This window comes from Quercus lobata, chromosome 2 (genome assembly GCF_001633185.2).
Source record: "Quercus lobata isolate SW786 chromosome 2, ValleyOak3.0 Primary Assembly, whole genome shotgun sequence".
NCBI lineage: Eukaryota > Viridiplantae > Streptophyta > Magnoliopsida > Fagales > Fagaceae > Quercus > Quercus lobata.
In genome coordinates, this window is record NC_044905.1 from 2,526,888 (window position 1) to 2,546,977 (window position 20,090).

The window sequence follows — 20,090 nt, forward strand, 5'->3', positions numbered from 1 at the left end:
AAAATTCTCTCCCATGCTTTTTTTTTTTTTTCTCTACTAATAGCATTCATACAATAACCAATAGATAAAAAACCTATAATTAACAAGCCCCATTAAAAAATGGCTTCTTAAGCAAATTCCAACTTCATATGCTCATCCTTAAGAACTTTGATTGCCACATCTTGATTAAGATAGCTACCTACATGTATCTATCCAAATCAATTCAATCATTCTTTAATGGTAAATAAAGAAACCCAATAGCTATATAGGAATAAAATACCGAAATTCCAAACATCAAGTCAGCAATCCCCACATTCAAGAGATAGGGCAAAGACTGGGTTTAGTGCCCTAAGTGAAGTAAGCATTGATTGGATTGAAACTGAATAGGAACCTTAGACAGAGACTCTATTCCACCCTCACCTCCATTCTACCTGAGATCTCATGAAAGTTGTGATTATCAAGCAATCTTTCTATCGACTGAACCTTCTCTTCCTCTTCTTCCCCTTCTTTTTCCTCTACCTCTACCTCCACTAATGGCAGTGGAGTTATTGCCCTTACTATAAGGTGGCAACATCCATAGGGGGTATCATCTACCAACTTACTCTTGTTCAAGAACCAATCAGTATTGCTAGAGTAGCAACTATTAATATAGTCAGGGATACTAACTCTGTTATTCCATTAAAGTTTGTCAAGATCAAAATGATAGAGTTGTTTCCTTCCTAGCTACAAAAACAACATTCCTTCCCACAACAACATGCCCTACTCATCTAGTTTCCACATTGCCAATAGAAGGATTTGGCAAGACACTCCGCATATCCCATATAACATTGTAAACTTCAAATAATGCAGAGCTTTTGACATCCAAATTCTTAACAGTGCTTCCAAGCACATAAATCATGTCATCAATCACAAATGCCTGGGTTTCAGGTTTTCCGCACTTCATCAGATTAGCCTGCCTCAAAAGTTCCTCAAATTGTTCATCTAAAAGTCTAAATTTGTTGAACATGGGAAAATCAAAAGAATAGACTTCTCAGGGTGGGTTATCAAGATTGAATTAAATACAAATGGGACCTCAAATGAACACAAGACATACCTTCAAGGTATATCTCGCCATTTAGTCCAATTTTAAGTCGGAGGATAGGGGAGAGCAGTCTTTAATCACTAGTTTTAGTTTCTTGGGTTTCTTTTGTTGGAAACCAAATAGATAGAAGATTCGGAACGTCGATCTCATACAAACTATTGCTTCACTTATCTAAGAAGTATACATACATCTACTGTGCTTTAATTGACTAATCATCTAATGGCTGCGCATGAGCTATGATATGCAAGTCCGACAACAAACGTAGATTTTTATGAATAAATTGCAAATGATCCATGGAATGGGTCTCCAAATTGGTTTGAGGAGTAAGGAAATGGGGAAATTAGAATCAATATTTTATGCGATATTGTGATTGCTTAGCTGGATGGGTGTTCGATAGTTCATAAGGATTGCCAGTGGGGTGATTCTGGGGAAGACTAAAAAGGAAAATTAGGAAATGAGGGAACTTTGATTCAATTCAACCCTAGTAAGTCATTTCTTTAGCCAAAACTCACCATTTTGGGATTTTTTTTTTTTTTTTTTTAATTTGTGCTCCAAACTACGGTTTGGTCCTTTGGAGTTTGGAGCAAGTTTGGCATTTCTACACATGTGGGGGCTTATTTGGTCTTCACAAGTATATAGCTTTTATTTTATAATCTCCCAAATACAGCTAAATAACTATAGATTGTAAGGATGGCAATGGGGCAGGGCGAAGCCAAAGATGGGTCTTTACCCCCGCCCCTCATGGTTTTGTCTTGCCCCATCCCTGCTCCGCCCAGCATAACAAGGAAAATTTTCTTACCCCATCCCCACCCTTTGGGGCCCTGCAAAGCCCTGCCTTACCCCGTAAAACTCTACTTCTTATTAATTTGCCTCACAACTATAACAATTTTTTTTAATAAAACCTACTTCATTAATAAAAATATTCTTGAAATTACAACTAAATTTATCTCATCAAATCAAACTAAATTTTAGCAAAAACTGAATAATATTATCCAAGTGTTTAATAAGACAATATCACAACAAAAACAAAAATCTCATAGTATAACACATAACAAAATAGAGCTAAAGATCCACGTTGGGTAGGATAAAATAAACTAATATTGATATGTTTGTTTAAATAGTAGAGTTTTAAGGTATGAAAAATTTATAATTGTAACTCTTATCAATGCGGGGTGGGTCTAAAAAATCTAAACTTATCCCTGCCCACCTTGTGGTGAAAAGCTAAAATCTCGCTCTATCCCTTCCTCACCACCTTTGCGGAGCAGGAGAAATCCGCACGGGGCGAAGCGGGGAAGGGCAGGTCAAGCAAGGTAGGACAAAATTGTCATCCATAATAGATTGAAGTTTGAATGTAGAATCATAATTCAATTCAAATCTAAGTTTTAATTTTAACAAATAGGGATCTACATTTATCTTCTTCTTTTTTCCCGTTTTATCATAATTTATCTGAACTTCCATAAAAAAAATTTCATTTGTATCTTTATTAACTTTTTTTTTCTACCTATAATTTTCTCTAACTTCTTTCCTTCAGTTAGTTGCATGCAAAATGTAATTTATATCATTTCTAGATGAGTTCATATGATTCTAATTACCTTATTTCTTTTCGAGGGAGAAAGATAATTATGGGAGCAGTATATCTTAGAGGTTTATTTTTTAGTCACACGAAAAAATATTTTGAGCAAAGAGATCTAAAGAGAATTGAGATGGGAATGGGGAGGCACAGTCTAGAGTGAGAAAGAGAAGACACGAGAGAACATAGAGAAGCCACCCCCAACAGTGGTTGCTGGTGGCAATGAGCAAAAGAGGCATGGCTTTAAGCTTTCGACCATGGAGGTCTAGGCTAGGTGAGGCTCGTGTCACAGAGAGAGAGAGAGAGAGAGAGACTTGAATAGAAGTTAAAAAGATTGAAAAAAAATCAAGAAAATAAAAAACGTGAGAGGTGGCAGGATTTTATTGCTCTATTAGAGATTTCCTGAGTTCTAATTGGTGGGGGAGATGTCTTTAGAGAGTCTAGAGTACACCATGCCAAATTCGGTCAACTCGTGGGCCCAATACGGTTCCCCCAGCTAAGCCCAATTCTTGCGTGTTTAAAATAGGCCCAGTCTGAAATTTACTTAAGCATGAAATTTTGGCCCAAGTCAACTTCTCCAATTAACACTAAACCAAACCCAAAGCCCCATGCCTTTAAACCCAGCAGCCCAACTCCAAATCCCCCAATTCCTCTTTTTCGGCCTATAGAACCCATCAGCCCACTTTTCATAATTACTTTTTACCCTAAACTTTCTAAATTTTCATTTTTTAACTCCAAAATTTACATAAAATTATCAAGATGCCCTCCAACTTTCACAAAAATACATTGTCAATCCCACAACATCCCAAAACTTTCACAAAATTACTTTTCAACCCCTTAAAATTTCAAAATTTGCACAACATATTTACCAATGATTCACAACAACCATGACAAGTAAACTAAACCATCACACATATTTCTGCCGTAGGCCAGGTCGAGTTCGTTTGCTATAGCCTCATCGTCAAACCAGCACCCATGGTTTGATTGCTATTTGGGGCCCAACAAGATATCCTGAAAACTCACCTTCAATAATAATGGATATTTCTGTAAGCACTAGTCATGATAAGCTATACATTCATAAAGCAGGTCTCCCAATAATTCATGACTACAACTACAAGTAAACACATGCATTATGCAACAAATAGTTTTTGTATGAAGCAAACTTTCCAAAATCGAAAATGAGGAAATGAAAAAATGGGGGGCATACAGTTATGCCCAATAAAGTGAGGCTACATAACCAAATAAAATAAACATGCTTAAAAAAGCTAAACCAAATGCAGTTAGTTGCCTCCAAGTTGCCAAGCTCAGATAAGAAGCATTTCTTTACCATTTTCTTTTTCCCCCTTTTTTACTGCCTACATTTGTTTAACTCATAAAATTTATCGGTAAAGCGAGATGCCGCAACTATAATACATCATAATAAAAAAATAACTGTTCCCTCAGCCTATCTGGATTTAGGAGCTATAATCTGAAGCCCACCCATGAAGGGCCTCAATGGCTCGGGAATAATAACAGAGCCATCTTCTTGCTGGTAATTCTCAAGCAAGCAAACAATCATCCGTGGTATTGCACAGGCAGTCGCATTTAGTGTGTGAACAAACTTTGGTGGAGGAAGGCTTCCTTTACCCTTTTTAGAATTAGTTGATGATGGTTCTGATGGACGATATCGGATCCCCAGTCGACGACTTTGATAGTCTGTACAATTTGATGCACTTGATATCTGTTCAAAATATTTACAAATGGGGTTTAATATTTCATGAATGGCTAATATAATGGTACCCTTGTTTGAATAGACAACTTTACATTCTTGCATATCTCAAGAAGCAATGACATTTTGAAAGCGAAATTTGTGCCCATGTATAACCAAGAGTAGCCCATTTGAGAGAGAGAGAGAGGGAGTAAATCCCATAGAAATACCTCGCCAAATCGTTCTAAACCAGGCATCCACGCCTCCACATCATATTTACGATACGCTGGTGCACCTAAATCCCCTGAAGCCATATCCAAGGTTCTGCCAAGAAACTCAAGATTAACATTACTAGAACAACAACCAGCACACAACTCAATAAAAGGCTGAGGAAAGTCCTCACTTATAATGCAATCCAAGTGATGAGAAGAGGTCTTCTTCAATTTTAATGAGCTCCTCATGGTAGAATTCGCTTTGTTCTGGTTGGCATAAGACAAACATCTCCACCTTGCTGAATTGGTGGACTCGATAAAGACCCCTGCACAGTATTTCCACCCATTTTATCATAATATGCATGAAGTTTATTTAGTGCCACAGGTTTAAACTAGACAAACAAGACTAATAGCAATCATAACGTGAACAACTTGTACCTGAGCAAAGACCACCAATAGTGTTTCCCAAGCACTATAGTGGTCACATGCATGCATTTATGGTTACATGACTTACCACAGTAAGGAGCCAAGGTAGTATATTTTCAAGCACAAATCAGGATAATAAATGATTTTGGACTTACACGAGACTCACTAAAAATTACAAGTTTATTTGATGACACAGTAAACTAACAGGCCAAATCTCTATGTCATATATACTTATTGTGGAACACATCTTTTGTTTAGTCATTCAAAGTTTTCCAATGTTAAATTTTGTTCTACAGTAAACAAACCCTGATGCCTTCATAAGAAATTATCATGGTCACCCAAACCTGATGCCTTCTCAAGAGATTCAGACATAGAATGCATGTTTGTCATGCAGAAGGGCAGTAGCTGCCACACCAAGACGACACCCGATTATACAGTTGAAAAACCAGGCATTCTTATTTACATGATTTGATGTTCACGTTTCATGTAAAGCCTATCTCTTCAGCATTGGATGGAAGAAAAGGTAAAAACATAATCATACTTTTCATGCCAGCATATTTGAATACTCAAGGATCTATAATAGAAGCAGCACGTTGAACAAACCACTGTGATGCGATTAGTAAGGAATATTAACTAAAATATGAGATCATATTTCAATCTCAAATGGTACAAGTGCCATGTGCTCAAAATTTTATGAAACAACTAAATTATCATATCATTGCCAGGAAAGTTGCATTTGATTGAGGAATTAGCGTTATATGATTTGGTAGAACCATTATTTAAGTGTATTGGAAATGGTGAAAGGTAGCTAATCATAGAAGAAAAAAGGATGACACTAATAATTTACCTTGTTGCTGTGCCTGCAGCACCTGCTTCGGTTCGGAAGCAATGGGAAAATGCCACATACTTCAATGGTAACAATGACTCAGCAACAATAGAATCCATATGAATTCCCCCCACTGGAATCTCTGCAGTGCCGATGAGGCACTGGTCACTACCCTCAATAGAATAAACCTGATACGTGCTTAACAAGATTATTAGCAAATCTATACATCAATTACAGTGAACATAATGTCCTTTCCTACACACTATGGCAGCATTTTCATATCTGGAGGAGAGAAATAAAAAGCAAGAATTTCAAAAACCTGGGTATTTGCTCCACGAGGCTGAAAACCGCATTTTTCAACAACAGATGACCTTACAATCTCTGGAGTTGTCAAAGGTGTGAAGCCTTTCTTCATGACTTCCGAGAGTGTCCAGTTAATGAGGCCCATCTCTAACATAACTGCTTCATTCTTCAGGTAGTAGAATTTTGATCCGCTGACCTATATGCACAACCAGAAAAAAATGGATACCCATTAGAAAGAAAACCAGTCAATTGTTGAGTTCAAGTTAAAAGTTACCAAATCTAGTTATTTGGAATTCAAAATTCTAGATTTGACCGAAGAAACCTAAATTATGAGTAAAATCTTCTGAATATCCAAGTATTGCAGATTTATCAACCTGTTAGATTACAGAACAAACACAACTTCCAGATATGTAGACCTCTACCCTACTACTAGAAAACCCTTAAAAGTTATGATACAAACCCTGTAGGGAGAAACTAAGGGACGCTTTTAATACCTTAGATTAAACAGAAAGAGTACCTCTGCAGCAGCATCGAAATCTAAAAGATCAAGTTCTTTTCCAAGTTGAAGGTGATCCTTGACAGGGAAGCTGAATTTGCACGGGCTACCTATCTACAAAAGCAGATAGAAAATTGAAAAGAAAGCTGTATAAACCTGGACTACAACATGCATCCCTTGTCAGACAGACAATGACTCAAAAAAAAGAAGGTACCATCTTTCTTATCACCGAAGACTCCTCCCCGCCAATCGGAACATCCGGATGAGTCATATTCGGTATACACTGAGCTTCCTGCTGAAGCTCATCAGTAAGTTTAAGAAGGTCTTCTTCCAAGGTGACAAGCCCTTCCTTCAGATTCTTTCCTAAATATATAAATAAAGCAGTATGAGAAACACATTTCAAAATCAGGGCGATTATACATGCATAATATAATATTCCCACCATATACCTTCTTCTATGAGTCTTTGACGCTCAGCTGGTTCCAATTTTCCTTTCATCTTGTTTGCCACCACATTCCTTTCCCCACGAAGCCGCTCAACTTCCTGCTATCTGTGAGTGACAATTAGCTCAAAAATTGAGAAGAAAACAATTTGCTCTCTGTTTTTATACCATATTTTATTTTTAGATGTAATCTAAACAAAGAACCTTTGCATTTTATTGCTCAAAGCACCGCCCATTTGTACTTCAAAATATATTTCACATCAAGCTGACATCTTCTAAAGCCAGAGAATTTTTTTTTTTTATAAGGCAAAACTTAAAGTACAGTTCTTTATGTGTACCATAGGTTCACCATAAGTTCCCAAATTAGATTCAAATACTTAGATTAGAATGCACAATACAATGCCAAATGAACTACACCTAAACTTTACCCAAAAAAGTTCTCATCATAAGATTCTCTCCCATGCTTTTTTGTTTTTTTTTTTCTCTACTAACAGCCTTCATACAATAGCCTTCATTCAAGACCCATTGGGTGCGCGTGTAACTTAATCGATGAAAAGACTTACATATACATACACACACAAATTGACACACATACTAACAACTAGTGAATTGTCAATATAAAATTGAATTTTCCGAAACTCAAACAGAAAAGCAATGCACAAAGTTTGATTGTGGTTATTAGCATAAATAAGAGAGTACAAAATTACAACCTTTTGAAGATGGGTCATTTTGTCATACAGTTGAAGCACAGTTTCCAAATTAGCATTGGAGTTCCTCTTCTCTATGTTTAAAGCTACTGCTTCTTTGTTCTCCCTTATCCACTTGAAGTCTATTGCTGCTTTCCACTGAGGCTTCACAGCTTCATCAATCATCACCAAAACCAAAAACCAAAAATTTAAATTAAAAAAAAGAAAGAAAGAAAGAAAGTTGGAACTCAAAGAATAGCGCAAAATGTGAATCACCGGTTTCATCTGGAGCGGTTTGGACTGCCGGTGCGGCTGAGAGAGCTCTGGCGAGGAGTGGAAATGGAGGTCTCTGTGTACGGCCATGGCGGGAAGGAGCTAAGAAGGTTAGGGTTTTGGGAAGTGGTTTGAAAACGAAGCGCGAAGAAGAGAACGAAGGGATTGAAGCGAGCTTCAGGGTCTGTAAGGTCGTCCCGCCCATACCCATGGTTTTTGTCTCTGTTCAGGGTTGGACTGGACTTTGAGTCTTGAGGAGAGAAAGAAAGAGCTATTTTCAGCCAATTTATCCTCACAAATTTTGTAGTATTATTATTATTTTTTTTTTTTTTTTTGAGAAGAAGATATAATTTATAAGTTAAAAAATCACTATATATGTGTATATATATTGTCAATTTTATTGGTTTAGCAATTTTTTTTTTTACACTGACATTACTCTTTAGTTGAAATTTAAAATTTTAGTTATTTTATGAACTTCTGATATATTCTCTAATATATTAAGTTTTAGATTTTGTTTATTTATATAAAAAAAATATTATTAAGTTTTAAATTTTGGTGATATTAAATAAATACTTTTATTAAAAATTACTTTCAAATTTATGATAGTAACAACTCAATTATTAAAAGCTTAATATTAGTTTATTTTATTTAATTTTCAAATATGAATGAAATTCAAAAAATTCATTACATATTCAAATTTTGTTCACTTTCTTGTTAAACAAGCTTGAATTTATTTATCAGTATTTGACTAACAAGAGGTTTTAGATTAATATTCTTTCGTGCTACCAGACACAATAAAAAGTGAAAACTCATTCTAACATTTATGAAATGTGACATGCAAATATATTATATTGTGAGAGATTAACTATTGTTTGAAGGGTAGGAGATAAACTTATTAATGCTTCAAATTTTTTTTTTTTTTTTTGGAAGAACCCTTTAACAAGAAGTGGGGGCTAGCTTTAATAAATGGATTTTAAGCTTTGAGCAATGGGATTTGGGGGAAACAATATACTTTGCTTTCATAATGGCCACGGTAATTTGGTTAACTTAATCCTGTTTGGTTTGTTGTAATGGAAGAATTAACACCTTTTCAAAACTATTGAATTTGTAAGATAACGAGAGTTGATATTAATGGTGAAATAGCAGACATTTGAGACACATTGAGCTTTTGATGAAGGGGTGCACAAAGCACAATCCATGGGCTCATAGGTTTTGCAAGCGCTCCCAAGCTCACTTGCACTTATGATATGACCATTGATCCCAAAAAATAGATGAAGAAAAATCCCCTTGTCCTCCAAAGTCCAAACCAAATCCCCAATTTTCCAAACGGAATTTGTCGTATGGGTTGGGTCCGTTCGCAATCTTAAAGGGCATGGTGTCCAACTTTCTTTGTTTAGGCCTTGAGGCACATTATGCTATAGTATTGTTGGGCCGGTTTGTTTTGAGCTTATCACATAAATTGTCTTGAAAAAAAGGGGTTAACATATCCACAGGTAACATTTTAGTTTTGTAAAAAGTTAATGGATATTCTAAGAATATTAGTTTGTGAAATATTTATAGAAAATTTTTATGAAAAACAAAAAAAGTAATTAATTTTTTTGATAATTTTTATGTTTATTTCTTATAAAATTAATATCAAAACTTTCATATATTGATTCATTAACAAATTCTCTCAGGACACTTGTTAACCAAACCGTTTAACTTTATTTGTAAAATAATTTATAAGTAATTGCAATTTGCAGAGTATTAAAACTCAATTGAAATTTGGAAATGACAAATTCTAAAAGGCTAAGGGCATAAAGAGAATCGAGAAAGAATATAAGTGTAAGGACTGAAATAGGATTGGACCCAAAATAGGATTGGGTTCTAGCCCAAGCGGCCCAAACAATAAATTTATAGAACGTGGATGAAAGAACTAGATCTACTCCAGAAGAAAAAAGATTAAATTTGGTAATTTAAGACTGTTAGACACACGTAAGATGAGAAAATCTGTCCTCGGAGTGACTCGAGGAGTTTATATTATATTGTACTTGTTAAAAAAAAATATTATACAAGAGTTCACAGTCTTCTTCTCAAATTCCTTGATTTTTTCCGATCCTCCCTTTTTAGTACATCTTCTCATGTTATATATTACAATCTTGGTATCATCCCTACCACACACGTGTAGGTTAGATTCGAGGATCTCCTTCCTGTCCCATCCAGCAATCCCCAGAACCATCAATCAGTAGCTATAAGGCTACTGGATCACTGTTCAGGCATCACTTCCATATTAATGCGGTCAGAAAGTTGGTTGAGAGGCATTTAATGTGGAGGTAGTAGCCTTTGAAGATATTTGTTTGCCATTTTCCTTTTCCTACCCCTTGTCCAACGTCCAACCCTTATTTGTGATGTAACTTTGAAGAAGGTCCATGATGATATGACACTTTTACTGACCTCGAACACTAGATACCGAGATGGCTTTTCTCCTCGGACATTCGTTAGACTTATCTCTTATTATCTCTACTCTTCTCTTTATTCTGTTCTCTTTATAATTTCATCTGAACATCCTTGTATGATCCAATGTCTTCGGATTGGGCCATAGGCCCAATTAGTACAACTTTAACAGTACCTCCTAATTAAATGGCCCCCACAAGTAGTATTCCATCAAATTCCCTTTTAATACAGTGGCAATGGTTCAAGATAAGGCAAGTTTGTACTGTAAATCAATATGTAATGCCATATGGCACTTAAAAAAACAAAGGTTATAGGAACGAATTTTCATTTGAAAGCCATGTGCCCATGTTGGTACATTTTGCCTTTTGGCATATGCAAAAATTTGCTGTTGTTTTATTACTAGGTTTTTTTTTTTTTTTTTTTCCTTAAAAAAAAAAATAGTGTTTGTGCTTGCAAGTGTCACATATTGCCACCCATCATTATTTAAATAAAATAAAAATAAAAATAAAGTGCTCATGGGCTCTCTTATGGTCAATATACAAAGCCAAAAGCCATTCCAAATTAGTTTGTTTGGCATTTTTACTTTTTTAGTGGATCTTATTCTCATTACTGTGCAATTTTTTATTTTTTATTTTATAATTTTAATATATCGAATTAGTTGATACTAGATAGTGGACACTGGGTACCACAATCATTTTAATTGAAGTTGAGATATTGTTGAAACTTGCAATTTTTTTTCTCTCTCTCTCTATTAGATAAACTCATTTGTGAAGTAGGTTTGTAATTCTTTCAAATTTAACTATTTTCCCGCGGAAATGGTGTTATAGTAATAAACCTTTTTTATCTAGTGGAAATCCCACATCATTCCCTTTATCGCTCCCAATTAAAAGTCATGCTTTATCTGCCATAAAATTATTAAAAAAAAAAAAGTCATGCTTTATCTCACATTTTAACAAATAAACAATAAATTTTTTTAATAAGGCAATTTATTTTCTTAAAACCATTGATTGCCTCACCTTTTAACAAATATAATCCGTAAGTTAAAAAAGATATATATAGACCAATAATGAAAGTTCTTGTCTTGTGAACTTCAAGTTAGTTTAATTCATGAGAATTCGACAAATCAGTATTAGTGATGTTAAAAATATTGCAAATTTTATTTAAAATTCAATGCATAAACTTTTAAACATGGAACAAAAATGTAATGACAAACTTTATTCATTATATTATTGAGGAATTAACAAAAAGTTACCATTTGATATATATATTGTGGGGGTGATAAACCAAGAAGCCCATGCCGATGTATATGTTGGGCTAGGGGATCCAGTTCAAGAAAGAACTCCTCCTCGGACAGGTCAGGCCGAGGAGAAAGGGAACGCATCAGACCACTCCGCAAAAGATGGTAAGTATTAAGAAGGAAAATGACAAAGAGAGGCATGGAAATATCTAAGAGAAAGTTACTGCCAATGCATTAAGTGTTTTGCAACTAACTAAACCCTATTTTCCAGCCTTTACAACCACTCCCAACGACTTTGGGGAGGGGTTGATGGGACAAGTATCAGCACCATAAATCTAAATCTACACATGGACGGTAGAGATGGGGAGGAAGATAGTATAAAATAGAAGGAAGTGGAACAAAGAGAGAGGGGACAGAGGATGAAGAATCAACCTCCTCCTCGGACAAAATCTGAGAATAATTCTCCCTAGTAAATTGATGTTATTTTTCCCTCTTTATCACTTACACATGTTGGTCGCTCGTCTGATTCACTAAGGCCCGAGTTTCCAATCCATTCTCTACAAATTAATTGTATGGGACTCACTGGACCAAGGCTCCATATATTTTGGACTTGGATCCCAAATTATGACCCTACATATATAAACTAGTGATTATATATAAGAAAATGCTAAAAATACTACAAATTTTACTACATAAAACTTATAAAATGATATATAGGGGTGTCAGTTCGGATTAGCGTGTTGGGTTTGTGTCGTGTCGTGTTGTGGTAGGGGTATTCGACTAAATGGCTTAACCCTAACCCAACACATTTAATAATCGTGTCATGATCCTTCAACTCTAACTCGACCTGTTAATAAGGCGAGTTGACCTGACTCAACCTATTTGACACACTTAATAAACGAGTAGTGTTGGGTTGACACGAATGTAACACAACCCATTTCAATCTGTATAATATTAAATATAACATTCATCTAGAAATAATTTTTTTTACATCCCAAAAACAATGTATACACTTCAAGTTTTCAACCCACATTCTTGTAATTTTTAAAAGCAATACCCATTAGATATAGTTTATAAACTATCTCATTAAACCCACTTGCAAGATATGCATATGGTGTCCAACACTAATACAAAAAAGAAAAAGAAAAAAAACACACGGCACAAGACAAAAGCTACAACCATGGCCTTAATCAACAATTAATATATCTCATATATTAATAACGACACATGGGTTCAAAGTTTATAGAACAAAAGCATTATGTAGAAAAAATAAACACATATGAGAGAGAGAGAGAGAGAGAGAGAGAGAGAGAGAGAGAGAGAGAGAGAGAGAGAGAGAGAGAATAACTAGTTTGAGACTTTGAGTTTAAGAATTCGGCCTGAAACAATAAGATAGTAAAGTGAATAGTATGGCTGAAATTTAAAAAAAAGAAAAAGATATTTATAAGAAGGTTCAAAGATTTAAGGTTTTTAGGGTTTAGAGATCTAGGGTTTGTAAAGTTTCAATTTTCAATTATATCTGTGGGGCCAAAGAAAGTGTAGCCCCGGCCCAGGCCCAGTTTATCTTAAGGTCCGCAGCCCAAGCCGAGGAGAGCCATTGCCGAGGACGACCTCCTCCTCGGCATTTCATTAAATGCCCAAAGAAAGGAGCAAGCTGAGTGTAGCGGGCAGGGCCAGGAAAAAAACAGCCAACACAGTAATACGGAATTCGGCGTCTGACAGACCCATGCCTATGTCCATACGCCTTTCCAGCAACTCCCAACCACTCTAGGTATGGGTCGACTGGACAGGCCTGCACCCCAAAAGTAGAAATCAACACGTGGACACAAAAAAGGGGAATGGAACACCAGTATAAAAGGCGAAACAAACAAAGATAAAGGGGGCTAGCCACAACAAGGGTTTGGCTAGTAAGGCCAAGCCCGCCAATGTAGTGTTTCCCGTAGGAACTACGACTAAAACCACTCACTTATGCCCAAGTCATACCTTTCAAGCCCACTCTCTACAAATGATATTGTGGGAGACATTTTTACTTACGAGTCCAATTTTATCCTGGAGTTGTTACAAATTGTGCCTCTACAATTGGCGCCGTCTGTGGGGAGGTTTGTATCTTGGCATAGGCGATGGTGTGGGACAGTACCCTTGTCATTTTCTACCAGCCAGTTACAGCGTGCTAACGTAGAGCTTCGTTGGGGGCTATGATTCTTGACTAGGGGCTACACTTTATAACGTCAGCCACGCAGATGGGTCAAGGGGCTCGGCCGAGGATCTAATTCCCCCAAAGCCAAAGCCCCATAGAAGAAAAATTACAAGTTTTGGACAGAACCAAGGCCTTGTATGGTCCTCGGACCCAAGCCTCTGGGGAAACCAATTACTTAAAAGCAAAAACACAAGTTTTGGACAGAACCAAGGTCTTGTATGGTCCTCGGACCCAAGCCTCTGGGGAAACCAACTACTTAGAAGAAAAATTACAAGTTTTGGACAGAACCAAGGCCTTGTATGGTCCTCGGATCCAAGCCTCTGGGGAAACCAATTACTTAGAAGAAAAATTACAAGTTTTGGACAGAACCAAGGCCTTGTATGGTCCTCGGACCCAAGCCTCTGGGGAAACCAACTACTTAGAAGAAAAATTACAAGTTTTGGACAGAATCAAGGCCTTATATGGTCCTCGGACCCAAGCCTCTGGGGAAACCAACTACTTAAAAGCAAAAACACAAGTTTTGGATAGAACCAAGGCCTTGTATGGTCCTCGGACCCAAGCCTCTGGGGAAACCAACTACTTAAAAGCAAAAACACAAGTTTTGGACAGAACCAAGGCCTTGTATGGTCCTCGGACCCAAGCCTCTGGGGAAACCAATTACTTAGAAGAAAAATTACAAGTTTTGGACAGAACCAAGGCCTTGTATGGTCCTCGGACCCAAGCCTCTGGGGAAACCAACTACTTAGAAGAAAAATTACAAGTTTTGGACAGAACCAAGGCCTTGTATGGTCCTCGAACCCAAGCCTCTGAGGAAACCAACTACTTAAAAGCAAAAATACAAGTTTTGGACAGAACCAAGGCCTTCTATGGTCCTCGGACCTAAGCCTCTGGAGAAACCAACTACTTAAAAGCAAAAACACAAGTTTTGGACAGAACCAAGGCCTTGTATGGTCCTTGGACCCAAGCCTCTGGGGAAACCAACTACTTAGAAGAAAAATTACAAGTTTTAGATAGAACCAAGGCCTTGTATGGTCCTCGGACCCAAGCCTCTGGGGAAACCAACTACTTAAAAGCAAAAACACAAGTTTTGGACAGAACCAAGGCCTTGTATGGTCTTCGGACCCAAGCCTCTGGGGAAACCAACTACTTAAAAGCAAAAACACAAGTTTTGGATAGAACCAAGGTCTTGTATGGTCCTTGGACCCAAGCCTCTGGGGAAACCAACTACTTAGAAGAAAAATTACAAGTTTTGGACAGAACCAAGGCCTTGTATGGTCCTCGGACCCAAGCCTCTGGGGAAACCAACTACTTAGAAGAAAAATTACAAGTTTTGGACAGAACCAAGGCCTTGTATGGTCCTCGGACCCAAGCCTCTGGGGAAACCAACTACTTAAAGAAAAATTACAAGTTTTGGACAGAACCAAGGCCTTGTATGGTCCTACCCAAGCCTCTAGGAAACCAACTACTTAAAAGCAAAAATTTGGACAGAACCAAGCCTTGTATGTCCTCGGACCCAAGCCTCTGGGGAAACCAACTACTTAAAAGCAAAAACACAAGTTTTGGACAGAACCAAGGCCTTGTATGGTCCTCGGACCCAAGCCTCTGGGGAAACCAACTACTTAGCAAAAACACAAGTTTTGGACAGAACCCCTTGTAACCCAAGCCTAAACTTAAAAAGCAAAAACACAAGTTTTGGACAGAACCAAGGCTTGTATGGTCCTCGGACCCAAGCCTCTGGGGAAACCAACTACTTAGAAGAAAAATTACAAGTTTTGGACAGAACCAAGGCCTTGTATGGTCCTCGGATCCAAGCCTCTGGGGAAACCAATTACTTAGAAGAAAAATTACAAGTTTTGGACAGAACCAAGGCCTTGTATGGTCCTCGGACCCAAGCCTCTGGGGAAACCAACTACTTAGAAGAAAAATTACAAGTTTTGGACAGAATCAAGGCCTTATATGGTCCTCGGACCCAAGCCTCTGGGGAAACCAACTACTTAAAAGCAAAAACACAAGTTTTGGATAGAACCAAGGCCTTGTATGGTCCTCGGACCCAAGCCTCTGGGGAAACCAACTACTTAAAAGCAAAAACACAAGTTTTGGACAGAACCAAGGCCTTGTATGGTCCTCGGACCCAAGCCTCTGGGGAAACCAATTACTTAGAAGAAAAATTACAAGTTTTGGACAGAACCAAGGCCTTGTATGGTCCTCGGACCCAAGCCTCTGGGGAAACCAACTACTTAGAAGAAAAATTACAAGTTTTGGACAGAACCAAGGCCTTGTATGGTCCTCGAACCCAAGCCTCTGAGGAAACCAACTACTTAAAAGCAAAAATACAAGTTTTGGACAGAACCAAGGCCTTCTATGGTCCTCGGACCTAAGCCTCTGGAGAAACCAACTACTTAAAAGCAAAAACACAAGTTTTGGACAGAACCAAGGCCTTGTATGGTCCTTGGACCCAAGCCTCTGGGGAAACCAACTACTTAGAAGAAAAATTACAAGTTTTAGATAGAACCAAGGCCTTGTATGGTCCTCGGACCCAAGCCTCTGGGGAAACCAACTACTTAAAAGCAAAAACACAAGTTTTGGACAGAACCAAGGCCTTGTATGGTCTTCGGACCCAAGCCTCTGGGGAAACCAACTACTTAAAAGCAAAAACACAAGTTTTGGATAGAACCAAGGTCTTGTATGGTCCTTGGACCCAAGCCTCTGGGGAAACCAACTACTTAGAAGAAAAATTACAAGTTTTGGACAGAACCAAGGCCTTGTATGGTCCTCGGACCCAAGCCTCTGGGGAAACCAACTACTTAGAAGAAAAATTACAAGTTTTGGACAGAACCAAGGCCTTGTATGGTCCTCGGACCCAAGCCTCTGGGGAAACCAACTACTTAGAAGAAAAATTACAAGTTTTGGACAGAACCAAGGCCTTGTATGGTCCTCGGACCCAAGCCTCTAGGGAAACCAACTACTTAAAAGCAAAAACACAAGTTTTGGACAGAACCAAAGCCTTGTATGGTCCTCGGACCCAAGCCTCTGGGGAAACCAACTACTTAAAAGCAAAAACACAAGTTTTGGACAGAACCAAGGCCTTGTATGGTCCTCGGACCCAAGCCTCTGGGGAAACCAACTACTTAAAAGCAAAAACACAAGTTTTGGACAGAACTAAGCCCTTGTATGGTCCTCGGACCCAAGCCTCTGGGGAAACCAACTACTTAGAAGAAAAATTACAAGTTTTGGACAGAACCAAGGCCTTGTATGGTCCTCGGACCCAAGCCTCTGGGGAAACCAACTACTTAGAAGAAAAATTACAAGTTTTTGACAGAACCAAGGCCTTGTATGGTCCTCGGACTCAAGCCTATGGGGAAACCAACTACTTAAAAGAAAAACTACGTTACATGGGCCTTAGGATTTATCCGAGGAGAATTCCCCCATTAACGGTTGGGTTAATCCCTACACTGAATGGATTGCCCAGTCTACCCTCGGACCCTCAGTACCAAAGGGATTGATGCAATTTAGAGCAATATGCTACCAAAAAACGCAATTGAGGTCCCTCACTGCTCGGCTATCCTCTCGGATGAATTATTTAGAGTTTATCGTTCTCGGACATTGGTCTAGCATGCATCGCGCAGCACTCAGCCGTTACCCCGGTTAGTTCCAAGAGTTTAATTTATTGAGGATTACCATTATTATACTTGATAATGTCCGTAAGTTTGAACTAGTAGGAATCTGTGTTAAGGCATTTTTCTGCTCCGAGTATCATTAAAGGCAAGCTTATAATTAATATTCATGCGCAAAGTAGTTGTTGTAGAAAAGGAAAGCATTTAGAAAGAAATAAACTCATCTTTTATTAAGACAAAGGAATAGTACAGTGTACAATGAAAAGCTGAAATAAGCTTACATTAAAGTTAACTACGTAAGTAAAAAGAAAAAATACAAGAGAGTAAAGATAAAGCCGAAGGAGAAGCACAGATGAGAGGTTGGCTGCTGTGCCGAGATGTTGTGTAAGGGAACCATTCCTCAATACTTTTACATGCCCATAACTCAGGCAGTAAAAGAACCCGACGAGGGGCCTGCACCTTTGAAGAAAAGGTGCAGAGAGCACTTGGCTTCAGGCTAGCGCCGCTGAAGAAAAGGTGCAGGGAACCCAACTTGGGGCTTACACCATTGAAGAAAAGGTGCAGGAAGCCGGAAGTTGAGGAGCCCCCGCAAAAATTTGCCTGCGACAAGGCAGACGGCGCTGATGGCGGAAATTCCTTCTTCTGACATACCAAAAATCTGGCATGACCAGAACCTGCTTCGGATTTTGACTGAAAGAGGGAATAGTACCATCTTCCCCCTGTCAAAACGGGGGACTAGTTTGAATCTATGCCATCCTTGTCCGTACCATATCACCTTGAGGATTTGGTGCTTCTGAAGCGTGCGAAGACCTTTCATCTCCATCCAAGCCTCAAACATTTTACTTTGAGGCAGAAGGGCACTAGAACTGGAGATCGTGGATATGGAAGAAGAAGTATGATTCTGAAGGGAACAGGAGAGTTCGTGTGTAAGAGGAGCGACCCCCTACCCTATTTATACACGGAGCAGACCGGTGGCATTTAACTTGTGCAAATTTCCAAGGAACGCTACGGACAAAGCGGACTGGGCTCAATTTCCAACCTCATCCTCAGCCGTAGGATCTGAAGATCCTCGAGAAGGCGCGCCTCGAGTACCGAAATATCAAAAGACTCCGCGCGAATGGAAAATAAAGGAGCGTCCCTTGTTTTGACACGACTCCCGAGTAAATGGAAAAATGCAAATATTAATGGAGTGTAGAATCAGAACAGGCTATGATGTAGGCCCAGCATTATCAAAACCCTCCTCCCCAACTAAAAGTCGGGCAGCAAGCTTTTGAGGGGCTATTGTGGGGCCAAAGAAAGTGTAGCCCCGGCCCAGACCCAGTTTATCTTAAGGTCCGCAGCCCAAGCCGAGGAGAGCCATTGCCGAGGACGACCTCCTCCTTGGCACTTCATTAAATGCCCAAAGAAAGGAGCAAGCTGAGTGTAGCGGGCAGGGTCAGGAAAAAAACAGCCAACACAGTAATACGGAATTCGGCGTCTGACAGACCCATGCCCATGCCCATACGCCTTTCCAGCAACTCCCAACCACTCTAGGTATAGGTCGACTGGACAGGCCTGCACCCCAAAAGTAGAAATCAACACGTGGACACAAAAAAGGGGAATGAAACACCAGTATAAAAGGCGAAACAAACAAAGATAAAGGGGGCTGGCCACAACAAGGGTTTGGCTAGTAAGGCCAAGCCCGCCAATGTAGTGTTTCCCGTAGGAACTACGACTAAAACCACTCACTTATGCCCAGGTCATACCTTTCAAGCCCACTCTCTACAAATGATATTGTGGGAGCCTTTTTACTTACGAGTCCAATTTTATCCTGGAGTTGTTACAAATTGTGCCTCTACAATATCCCTTGTTAGTTTTTGTAATTACTTACTTTTCTTTTTAAATTTAAAATACATGTTGGATATAAAAGGTATTTAACAAATCTAAAATAAGATAAATATTTATTTGTTATACAAATTAAACGGGTTGTGTTAAGTGGGTCATTTTGGATTGACACAAATAAATTGGCGTGTCAAACGTGTTTATTACGGGTTACACGGGTTGACCTGCTTATGACACATTTCTTATCGTATCGCTTTCAGGTCAACCCGTTTATGTCCTAAACCCATTAAGGTCCAACTCTAACCTGAAAAAATTCATGTTGGGTTCGTGTCGTGTTCGTGAGTTGGGTCGAGCATTGACAGCCCTAATGATATAGTAATAAATTTCAATCACATTGTAACTGAGTTAAAAAAAAAAAAATTATAACTAAATATCTGAATTGTCTTTTTATAATTAGTGACAAATCAGTTTGTAAGCTTTTACAAGATTGTTTACTATATATATATATATATATATATATATGAAATTATTACATTCCGTAACCTTTTAGAACTAATATTTCAAGAAATAGTAAAAAATGAAGGGGCAAACATTACTGATGGAAATCAACGACATAACAAATATGAAAAGATAAACAAACGTATGAGACTGAAATAGTAAAATAATGGTTTAGGTCGAGTGGATATAGTGCACTATACCCAATTAAATGATGACACATGTCTAAAAACAGACATATGTTACCGTCTCAACCAATTCAGTTTTATTCCTAAATCTAAACCCGACCCAAATATCAAAATGAAAAAACCA

General features: G+C 38.1%; 1 protein-coding gene across 2 annotated transcripts; it reads right to left on the minus strand.

The window, feature by feature from the left end:
- Nucleotides 1-3,775: 3,775 nt before the first annotated feature.
- Nucleotides 3,776-8,256, minus strand: LOC115973883 (serine--tRNA ligase, chloroplastic/mitochondrial). Of its 2 annotated transcripts, XM_031094124.1 has the most exons (10): nt 7,985-8,256; nt 7,733-7,881; nt 7,030-7,123; nt 6,795-6,943; nt 6,602-6,694; nt 6,101-6,280; nt 5,803-5,969; nt 4,721-4,855; nt 4,548-4,641; nt 3,776-4,350 (listed from the first exon to the last, which is right to left on the minus strand). In XM_031094124.1, exons 1-10 carry the CDS (start codon nt 8,190-8,192, stop codon nt 4,075-4,077), a joined length of 1,545 nt encoding a protein of 514 aa, XP_030949984.1. In that variant the 5' UTR covers nt 8,193-8,256; the 3' UTR covers nt 3,776-4,074. The 2 variants fall into 2 exon arrangements, with proteins under 2 accessions (XP_030949984.1, XP_030949985.1); XM_031094125.1 differs by lacking the exon at nt 7,985-8,256 and having other exon boundaries at nt 7,030-7,130.
- Between the last annotated feature and the right edge of the window lie 11,834 nt (nt 8,257-20,090).